General features: G+C 35.5%; 2 protein-coding genes across 2 annotated transcripts; one reads left to right on the top strand and one right to left on the bottom strand.

Annotated features, from left to right (window-relative positions):
- Positions 1-2,290: 2,290 nt before the first annotated feature.
- LOC103492551 (probable L-type lectin-domain containing receptor kinase S.5) lies at positions 2,291-5,980 on the top strand. The gene is made up of 2 exons (XM_008452953.3): positions 2,291-4,314; positions 4,617-5,980. The coding sequence occupies exons 1-2, from the start codon at positions 3,015-3,017 to the stop codon at positions 5,384-5,386; spliced, it is 2,070 nt and encodes a 689-aa protein (XP_008451175.1). The 5' UTR covers positions 2,291-3,014; the 3' UTR covers positions 5,387-5,980.
- Positions 5,981-6,413: 433 nt separating this feature from the next.
- On the bottom strand, positions 6,414-8,416 carry LOC103492550 (transcription termination factor MTERF6, chloroplastic/mitochondrial). Its single transcript, XM_008452952.3, has 2 exons — positions 8,003-8,416; positions 6,414-7,804 (listed from the first exon to the last, which is right to left on the bottom strand). The coding sequence occupies exon 2, from the start codon at positions 7,797-7,799 to the stop codon at positions 6,813-6,815; it is 987 nt and encodes a 328-aa protein (XP_008451174.1). The 5' UTR covers positions 7,800-7,804; positions 8,003-8,416; the 3' UTR covers positions 6,414-6,812.
- Positions 8,417-10,358: the final 1,942 nt, after the last annotated feature.

Genomic DNA, 10,358 nt, shown 5'->3' with positions numbered 1-10,358 from the left:
TGATTCTCTCTCGACTTGATGCTTATGCTTGATTTGAGGAAGCGAAGCACGTGATGTTCTTAGAGTTGGAGTTTTGGAAGAAAGCTTGTATCTTCAAAGAAGCTTCAATCTTTGAGGGTGTTCTTGAATTGGAGTCTTGGAAGAAAGCTTGTATTTTTAAAGAAGCTTCAATCTTCAAGAGTGTTCGACTTCAGGAGTTGAGGAGTCTTCTATCTCTTGGGGGAATTCTTTTTAGACCTTCTGAAGTAAAAAATTTTCCTTTAGAGCTTTGAAGTTCCAAAATTCTCCCCTTACAAATGAAGAGAACTCTTCTATTTATAGAGTTCTCTGGTGGACTTTTATGGACTTGAGCCTGGTCTGGTCCATGGACCATACCTATAGGCTCAATCACATGGATTTGAGTCATATTTTATTTTGGGCTAAATTAAGCTTATTTTTTGGCTCAATTGAATTTTAGCCCAAGTAAATAATATTTAATTAAACCAAAATAATTAATCTGATCCAATTGTCATAATAAAGACACGTGACATCATTAGAATTGCCCAATTTGTCTTTAAATCTAATTTATGATACATGTCAATTTTTAGTTAATCCAAAATACAATTATTTTAGTAATGATGTGCCAATTTGTGATTGGTTCCAAATTCTCTTATTCAACAACAATCTTTTATTTTTTTTACACGATCGTTTACATTTGGCTACTCCAATCTACATGATTTTTTTTTCAAGATTCTTTATACACGATTTTGTTTTAGATTTTGCTATTTTGTTGTACACAGTTTTATACACAGTCGTTTAGATTTGGTTACCCAAATGTAAACGCGTAAAAAAAAAAGAAGAAGAAAGACGATGGAAAGAAATCGCAACGAAAAAAGAAGAGAAAAAGTAGAAAGACGAAGCGAAAAAATGAAAAGAAAAAAGAAGAAAAACGATAAAAAGATTGAACGACATAAATAAAGAATTGAAAAAAAAGAAATATGATGGAAAGAAATCGTAGAAAAGAAAAAGAGAAAAGAAGAAAGACGAAATCGCAGGAGAAGACGGAGAAGACGGAGAAGACGGAGAAGACGAAATAACAGGAGCAAGACGAATCGCGAGGAAGAAAGGAAAGATGGAAGGGAAAATCTGGAATATTTATAAAATGGCTAATTTTATGGGTTTTGTTAGATGGGCCGTAAATAGTTTGGAGTTTGTTACATTTACGTAAGTTTCCCTAAAAATATCTTGATTGATTTATTGTTAACTGTAATCCATTATTATGATAAATCATTAATGAACTGATTCTTCTAAAATCAATTCTAGCTCATCCGAATACAATCATTTTAAGGACGAGGCAAATTTTAGACTTTAGACCTAAAAGGGGTAAAATATTGAAACCTAATAAAATTCAAATGTAAAAATGTAATATTTCAAAACTTTAGAATCAAATGAAAACCACTTAACTTAAAGTAAGGATGACCAAAATTTGGAATATGATAGAAATATTGATATCCTAAGTTTATGGAGCGATAGAAATTTTGGTATGGATGAAAATTTCAGAAAGATTTATAAAAAACCATGAAAACTGATATAATTGGTTAATAAAACTTTAACTGATTTAATTAAATTATAATTAATCATTTTTTCAATCATCATTTCTATGAAAATAAGGCATTTAAATGTATATTGCAAATGTGTGTAAATATCAATGCAAGAGTAAAAGTTTAAAAATGAAATAGAAAAATAATTACAAAACAAGTTTTTGAATATTTTGTGGTGAAATGACGTGAAAATAAAAGTTTTGGATGCTAAAAAATGGTTACATCAACGAGATGAAATAATGTAAAAGTTTAATGAAAATGTTTAAATTCTCTAAGTTAAAAATAATGCTAAAAGTTAGATATTTTAGAAATTAGAAATAGTAGCACATCAAAATAATTGGAAATGACATTAGAAAGTGAGAAACTTTACAATTGAGTATAATCAACTTAACTGCTAACATAATTAATTAAAAAAAAACTTAAAATTTTGAGATTTGCAAAATTTCACAAAAATAGGAAAAGATAAAATAAAATAATTTGTCGAAATCTCAAAATTTGTTCCAAGCGAGGAAAAACAAAATTTGTCCCCTATCAAAATTTTGAGGTCATTTCGATAAATTTTTTTTAACAAAAAACATATATCAATTGATATATAAATTGGCCAAGAAGTTTGTAGTCCAATTCTTCGAACCAAATTGGTATTTATTTATTAGAAAAAGAAAGCTAAAAAGCCAAAGGAATTGATGGAATTTCAAAATCATGAACAAGATATAGAGGATCACATCGTCTGAAAGCCCAAAAGAAAATAAACCATTATTCAAATTCCATTCCAGTGTGGGGCCAACCAAGTTGTCAAAAAAGAGGAAAAAGAAACATAAGAAACCAAAAATCCTAAGCTAGTGGATATATACAATAATCCCATTTTCAATTTGAAAAAGATTCCATACCCCATTTCCTTCAGATCTTTAAACTCATCATCATCAATCTAAAAAAAGAGTTTTTTATTATCGACAGTATTTACTCTGTTTTCTCTAGGAAACTGCTTGTTTTTTGTCTACTTACATATCTTATCAATGGCTTTTTCACCATTTTCAACATGAAAATTTTGACCCTTCTTCTTCTGCTATTCTAATTCTTCTTCCTCTTCCTCTTCCTCTCTAATCCCTTTTGAGTTTTGACCTTCGACCGACCTTCGACCAATTCCAGACCATACTTTTCCAAAACTCGGTTTCTAGCATATTAAACTAATGCATCCAAGAATTATAGAAGACCAATGTTTTTTTTTTCAGTTCATATCAAGGCGATAATCATGGAAAAGAAGGCTCTAAACTTCAAACCAAATGGGGTTTACCTTTAGCTTTTTTCTTTGATTAGTTGAGAAAGGAACAAGCTGAATCCGGATTCAGCAATCCCGTTGCCGATCTACAAAGCTTGGAATTCATCTGTATCTTTTTCTTGTTTGTTCTCCTGTTAAGGATTCTGAGTTAGTTGCTGATGAATTTGATGAGAAAAATGTTTATGTGTAAGAGAGAATCGAGTACCTTTGTGGTTGTTGTGACTTCTTTGGTGTTGCTCTTTGGAGCTGTGAGCAGTCAACCGATCCTTGAGCGTCGTTTTGCCTATGTTGGATTCAATGAAAGGATGAACAACCAAGATTTCACCTTCACACCAAGTTCTTCTATCGACGGCGGGGCGCTGCAGCTAACTCCCGACTCGCAGAACGAGGTTGTTAAGCTTCAAAATACATCAGGCCGCATTATGTACAATGAGCCGTTCAAGTTATGGTTAGATGATATTGATAAAGAGGAGGACATTGTTGCTTCATTCAGCACATACTTTTACATCAATATTTTCCGAAGGGAAGAATGGAATGCTGGTGAGGGACTTGCTTTTCTTATAGCTCCGACTGTTGATGTACCTGAACAGAGCTGGGGGCAGTGGATGGGCCTCACCAATGAAACGATCGACGGCGACGACAGAAACCAAATTGTAGCTATTGAATTTGATACCGAGAAGCAGGATTTTGACCCCGACAACAACCATATTGGTCTGAACATCAACTCCGTTAAATCAAGGAAGACTGTTCCTCTGAAAGAAGCTGGCATAGTTCTATCCCCAGAGATTGGAACTAATCACAGTATCTGGGTTGAATATGATGGCAAAGCCAAACTTTTGCAGGTTTACATGTCCATAAACAAAGATCCAAAGCCTAATAAACCTCTTCTTAATGAAACCGTAAACTTGAAACAATTTGTGAAGCAAGAATCATTCATTGGATTTTCTGCTTCTACAGGAAGCCCAGAAATTCAGTTGAACTGTGTCTTGGAGTGGACACTAGATTTGGAGCGTCTACCAGAGAAGAAAAATCTAACATGGTTGAAGATCCTTGCTGGGGTCGGAATTCCGGTACTGACGATCGCAATTCTGGTAGGGGTTTGGTTGTTTGTTGGTTATAGGAAGAAGAGGACAGAGCACATGGATGAGGAATCAAATGTTCAGGGCACGCTGAAGAGATTGCCTGGAATGCCCAGAGAGTTCAAGTACAAGGAACTAAAAAGAGCGACTCATAACTTCCATGAAAGCATGGTTCTGGGAAATGGAGGATTTGGGATTGTGTACAAAGGGGTTCTGCAGGAAAAGGATAGGGACATTACCGCATCTTCAAATTCTGCTTCCAGGCTTGAAATAGCTGTCAAGCAATTCTCCAGGGACAGCATTAAGAGCAAAAGTGATTTTCTTGATGAGCTCACCATTATTCACCGTCTTCGCCACAGGAACCTTGTCCGTTTAGAAGGTAAAACTTCCGTTCCACTGTTCTTTTAAACAAACAAGGGGAAAGAGAATAAGTTGAATATATAATTTAGGAATCAATAGATAATTCTACCTTGCCTGGTAAATATCATAAACATATTGTAGTAAATATCATAAACTAAGAAGTTTCACTAAAACTCTTAGCTCAGAGAGAATGACAGAGCACATATATTGTGTAGTTTTTCATTTGCATTCATCAAGCACCAATGGCATGTTAAATAGTAGCATATATAGTGCATGATTCAAGACCAATGTCCTAAAAATAAGTATTGCATATTTGTCCAGGGTGGTGCTACGAGAAAGGGAAGCTTTTATTAGTATATGACTTCATGCCTAATGGAAGCCTCGAGAATCACCTATATGATGTTGATGAGCAGAATGTTCTCAACTGGGGACATCGCTATAAAATTCTTTCCGGAGTTGCATCTGCGTTGCATTACCTACATAATGAGTATGACCAGAAAGTATTGCACCGGGATATCAAATCAAGTAATATTTTGCTTGATTCTGAATTCAATGCTCGTCTAGGGGATTTCGGCCTTGCTAGAGCCTTGGATCCTGAAAGAAACTCTTATGCAGACCTGCATTGTGGTGGAGTTGCAGGCACAATGGGTTATGTTGCTCCTGAATGCTTCCATGAAGGGAGGGCTACACCTGAATCTGATGTATATGGGTATGGGGCAGTGGTGCTTGAGGTCGTTTGTGGAAAGAGACCAGGAGCTATTGTTGAAGATGAACAAGATCAGTATAGCCTAATTGATTGGGTGTGGAAGCTACACCGTGAAGGACACATTGAAAAAGCCGTGGATAACCAGCTGGGTAATGATTTTGTGGTTGATGAAGCTCGAAGGCTTCTGCTACTTGGGTTGGCATGTTCACATCCCGTGGCAAGTGAAAGGCCACAAACTCAGGCTATACTCCAAATTTTAAATGGAGCTTTGCCTCCACCTCAAGTACCTCCATTCAAGCCAGTCTTCATGTGGCCTCCCATGAGCAGTTCTTCCACAAGTTCCATTCTCACTTCACTGTCAAACACGAATAACTCTCTCCCATGAAGTTTTCACATAGCTAGTCATTTGCTTCAGCCTCCGCAAGTTACTTGACAATCATGTAGCACATCATTAAATTGGTGTAGAAAATATCATTCGTTTATTATTGTTATAATTCTCACATTGACATATGGGAAGGTATAGAATATGTATACCTGGGATCAAACTCCCGTTGTCCTGAGAGGCCCCTCGGTTGCTTCTGCGCACTTGTATGTATGAAACTTCATTTTTTTTCTTCTTTGTCTACAGAGTATCATCATCAAATCATCCTATTCTTTGACAATGCGCAACACACTTGTATGTATGAAACTCATTTTTTTCTTCTTTTTCTTTGCCTACAGATTATCATCATCAAATCATCCTATTCTTTGTGCTGCCAGAAGCATGGAGAAGAGGATGATTTGATGCACAATGACCACAACGCACTACACTTGTGCATGAAACTTCAGTTCTTCTCCGTCCTGCCAGACAACCCTACTCAATGTACCATTAATTTTTCTTTACAGATACAATTGACATGTTTTCTTTATAAATCAAAGAGCATTAAAGAACTGCTTAGATTGCAAATTATAGAAAAGTTCAAGTCCAAGTTTTAAGTTACTATCATCTTCTATGTGATCCTGAGATTACAAAGTTGTTTTAATAATGTTCAATTGGTTGCTTTTTCTTATACGAGAAACAGAGAACAATGATTAATCTTGCAACGACAAAAGGCCTCAAAATAATGAAGAAAGAGTTAGAAAATAGGAATGACAATATATAATATGGTAAAAAAGAAAGTACCGTTTAATAATTGTTAGGATGAGATCAACAGGCCTTGAAAGCAATGAAGATCCTTATTCTTCGGGCATGGACCATGGAGTACAGTCTGGGCATAGCTTCCAGAAATTTCTTGTCTGAGAAGTGTAAATTATATAAAAAAAAATGTAAATACTGATATAAACTGCACACAACAACACGATTCGTAATTGTAAATTCAAGTCTCCAAGTAATAAACATCTTTTGATTTTTCATGAGATGGTACCCCAGAATCTAAAAAACCCAACAATCCATTGTAACTGTTAAGAACAATGAGTCAATTGTACACATTCTGGCACCAAAAAAATCTTAACATTAAAAGCTACAAGAGTGGACCAGAGGTTCAAATCTCTACCTATACAAAATAGAGAAAGGAGTTACAAGAGGGTACTTTGTATGTACTCCACTCCATTCAAATTGTTAAAACACAAGGGAAACCATTAAGAGCCTAAAGCATGAAGCATGAATGGAGTACGAGAATAATCCAGGCCTAAAGACAACTGCTTGGCAAGACGGATGCCCTTCATTTTTAACTAGAAATCCGGAAAATTAAAATTAGGCAACAAAACTTGTAAAAATCGTGAGAAAACAACATTCTTTCAGGATATAATGACCTAAAACTCCAGGCATAGCCTCATAACAAACCCATTTTCATCATAAACTTCTTTTGATTGCATTCCAACAATTCACTCAAGGTAAAGTCAACATTCTTCTCTTTCAACAATCTATGCCGCAACTCAAGTTTTTTCTTCAAACCATGCTTAAAAAAGTCAGGATATTCAGCAACTTCATCAAGTTTTCTTCCCATTATTTCGACCAAAAATCTGATCCGAGGTTCTAAAGAATGTTGAATGCTCTTGATCAAAACAGGAGGATAACCAGTCACCATAGACACTATTTCCCCATCTTTAAACCCACGGCTCCTTAGATAATCTAAATTAGATCTCAAAACTTTGTCCACGTCCCTACACAAAATGTCCGGAAATTTCAATGCAACTGCTTGAAGATCCATCTTGTTTAGACCGATTGATTTCAGAAACTCCACAGTCGGGCGGAGCCTTTTATCAACACTATAACCCATGAGAAATGGATTTTTTGCAAGAACTTTTCCAATCACCCCCTCTTTCGTTAGCCCAACCCCAGCAAGAAAATCTACAGTTTCAACGAGTTTCGATTCAATGCTGTAACTAATAAGCCTCGGGTTGAGTAGAATCATCTTTCCGAGGTGCTTTTCAGGAACACCCAATGCTTGAAAGAAGGCCAAAAGTGGGCATAGCTTCTCTTCAACACTATAGGAAAGAATACCAGGAAATTTAGCAATAGCTGCAGCAATTTCATGAGGCTTGGTGCTGAGTGTTGCAAGGCACTCAACCATGGGAACGAGTTTCTCTTGAAGACCAAGAGCTAAAATCTTAGGGCATTTGGAAACAACAGAAGGAAGTTTCCTCTTTTGAATCCCAATTCTTTCCAAATATTCCCAGTTTTCAGAAGCTCTTTCATTCTGCGTATCTTCTAAACGCCTACACTTTCTAAACATCTTATCAATACTTCTATCATCAAAACCTTTATCCCTGAAGAACCACAGCATACAATTACCATTTTGACTGGCGCTACTTTCCATAAACCCTGAAAGATTCAGCATACAAACAGAATTTTCATAAGCCCACCAAGTGTTTGCAGAAATGACAGTGCAATAACGAACAAATAATGCAAGTTTTATAAAAGGAAATTGGAATTGAACTATAAATTCAGAAACCCTTCAAATTAAAAAGAGAAATGCAGTGCAGAATGGCGATAATAAACACAAGAAAAAATTGGTTTCACCTGCTTCAAATCAGATGGATAAACAAGAAGTCTCTATTGTTTTCTGCGCTCGATCAAAATTATAATTGTGAGGGAAATTTGAGGTAATTGGAATTACAGAAACAGGATTTCTGGGTCTTGTAAGAAGAACATAGAGCAAAAAGTTTCAGTGTTGAGCTTGGCAAGACGAAGTAGTTTTGTTTACTTTTGAACGAAATGGATAAGTCGAGAGTTGAGCGACAGTGAAATCAAGAATTTTCTTGCAAGTTGCAATTTCGAGAGAAATTTGTATCTGTTAACTTTGCTTCGTTAATCAGGGGTCTAAACCTGTTGGGTACTTTGGAACCAATCTAAATATTCGGGTTAGTTGATAGTCCGAATGACTTTGGGAAGCATTCTCAATCCAATGAGTAGGGGTGTACATAAGCATCGGGTTGGAGAAAAATTATGGACCAACCCAAAGTATCCGGGTTGGCAAAAAATGAACCCTATCGGTTCAATTCGTAAGGGTCAATCCAACCCAAAAAATTTGGGTTGGGCCGAGTTGGGTTGGCGGTTTTTTTTTTTTTCATCTCTACATAATTTATTTAGACAAATTTTCATATTATTTTTCAATATGCAAGTGAACAAATTATTATTGAAGGTACAAGGTGACAAATATATATGTGTGTTATACATTCAAATTTCAAGTATAGAATGTTAATTCAAAATAAGGTTTACTTTTAGGTTTTAGGTATATATATATATATATATATATATGTATCTATATATGTATATATAATCGGGTTGGGCCGGGTCAACCCTACCCCTAACTTGCACAACCCCGACAACCCGGCTCGACCTTTTTTTCTCCAATTTTCTAACCCAACCCAACCCAACATAAAATTTAACCCAACCCAACCCTTATGGTTTGGGTTGGGTAATCCGGGCTGGTTGGGTTACCGGTTTTTTTGAACACCCCTACCAATGAGTTTGGTTATCATGTAGTATAATTTTTCTTTTTTCCATTTCAAATATTTGTTAAATTTCAAAAGCATTATAACATCTAATATTATTAATGAGAGAGTCAAATATAAGCCAAACTTCTAAAATAAAAAAACATTCCAAGCATCATGTTATAAAACTTAATATAAATATATATAATATCATTAATTTGAGTTGCGTTGGGTTGAACCAAAATTTTCCTCAACCCGATACTCAATCGAACCCGAAAAAAAAATCAACCCAACCCAACCCTTATAATTTAGGTTGGGTAGTCCGAGTTATTCGGGTTGTCGAGCTATTCTTACACCCTAGCGTCCTGCTCTAACTCTTTCTTTCTTTCTTGTTCTCACTCTCAATGAAAATTCAATGTCGAACAAAATATCTTCTATCCACTATCCTAGTCTCTTTCTCTTATACTCACTCTCGACAAACACCATCGACCACAATATCTTTTCCTCTCTCTCTCCCACTCGTGTCAATAATCGAGTGGAAGGGTGAAAATTTTTTAGAGGAGGAGGAAATCGGGCCAGAGTCGAAGTAGAAAATGAAATTGTGTCAAAGAAGAAAGAATTAGAAAATAAAAGTGCAAATTTGTAACTTCACGGGTAAGTGACATTAAGGGTTTAGTTTTAGTTTAGTTTTTAAATTTGTGCAACACAAAATGACCGAAAAGATGGCTAATGCTTCTAACGAGTGGCGAACGCTACTCTGGTATAAAAAACCACTGAAAATGCACTTCCAGCAAATAAAATGGATTTAGTTCAAGAAGTCCTGCAATTCGTTCAAGAAAATGCCAAGGAGAATGCCCTAGACTCAGTTTTCTTATCTTAGGGTACAAAGTGGTCCTTCAACGGTTTCTTTATTTTGTATTGGTTATAAGTCTTTCGAGCTTTGTGACTCATAATTCAAGGACTTCAGTCTACATTCCTTGCATGGCCCCTCACACATTTTCCCAAAGTATAGGTCGGGAAGCGAGCTCGCTTGAGGGAAAACTAAGTGTTGGAATTTATGTTCTAAAACTCGTAGTTTGTAACCATATTCTATTCAATAAAGTCGTTATTGAGAAATTGAATACTATAATCTTAATCCAATAAACTAAGATCCCAAGCTATTTTGAGTGAACTTGAACTTTATGTAGATACATAAATATGGATTAAGTTCGAGTAAATAGCCTAAATAGTCTATAGTATATAAATAAAGGTTGGGCACCTTAATCAAAGATACTATGGATGCAAGCTGCTTTGTAGTTAATATAGATGATGTAATCTTGAATCATTCATGTAGACATATGAAAGTGGGGGCATCCTATGTAAAAGGTTTACATAAGACAGAACCATGAAATAGTCACTTTTACGTTATAACGCCGTTTACTGTTTAAAATTGACTATCTCGA

The sequence above is a fragment of the Cucumis melo genome, chromosome 1 (genome assembly GCF_025177605.1).
Source record: "Cucumis melo cultivar AY chromosome 1, USDA_Cmelo_AY_1.0, whole genome shotgun sequence".
NCBI classification, from domain to species: domain Eukaryota; kingdom Viridiplantae; phylum Streptophyta; class Magnoliopsida; order Cucurbitales; family Cucurbitaceae; genus Cucumis; species Cucumis melo.
Note: the sequence above shows the minus strand (reverse complement) of the source record. Positions and strands in the feature narration are given on the sequence as shown.

Excerpts from the sequence above, each read along its gene's own strand:
- LOC103492551 (XM_008452953.3), top strand. The coding sequence starts at position 3,015 with ATGAATTTGATGAGAAAAATGTTTATGTGTAAGAGAGAATCGAGTACC. Across the intron at positions 4,315-4,616 it reads GAACCTTGTCCGTTTAGAAG|GGTGGTGCTACGAGAAAGGG; the intron begins GTAAAACTTCCG and ends ATATTTGTCCAG.
- LOC103492550 (XM_008452952.3), bottom strand. The coding sequence starts at position 7,799 with ATGGAAAGTAGCGCCAGTCAAAATGGTAATTGTATGCTGTGGTTCTTC.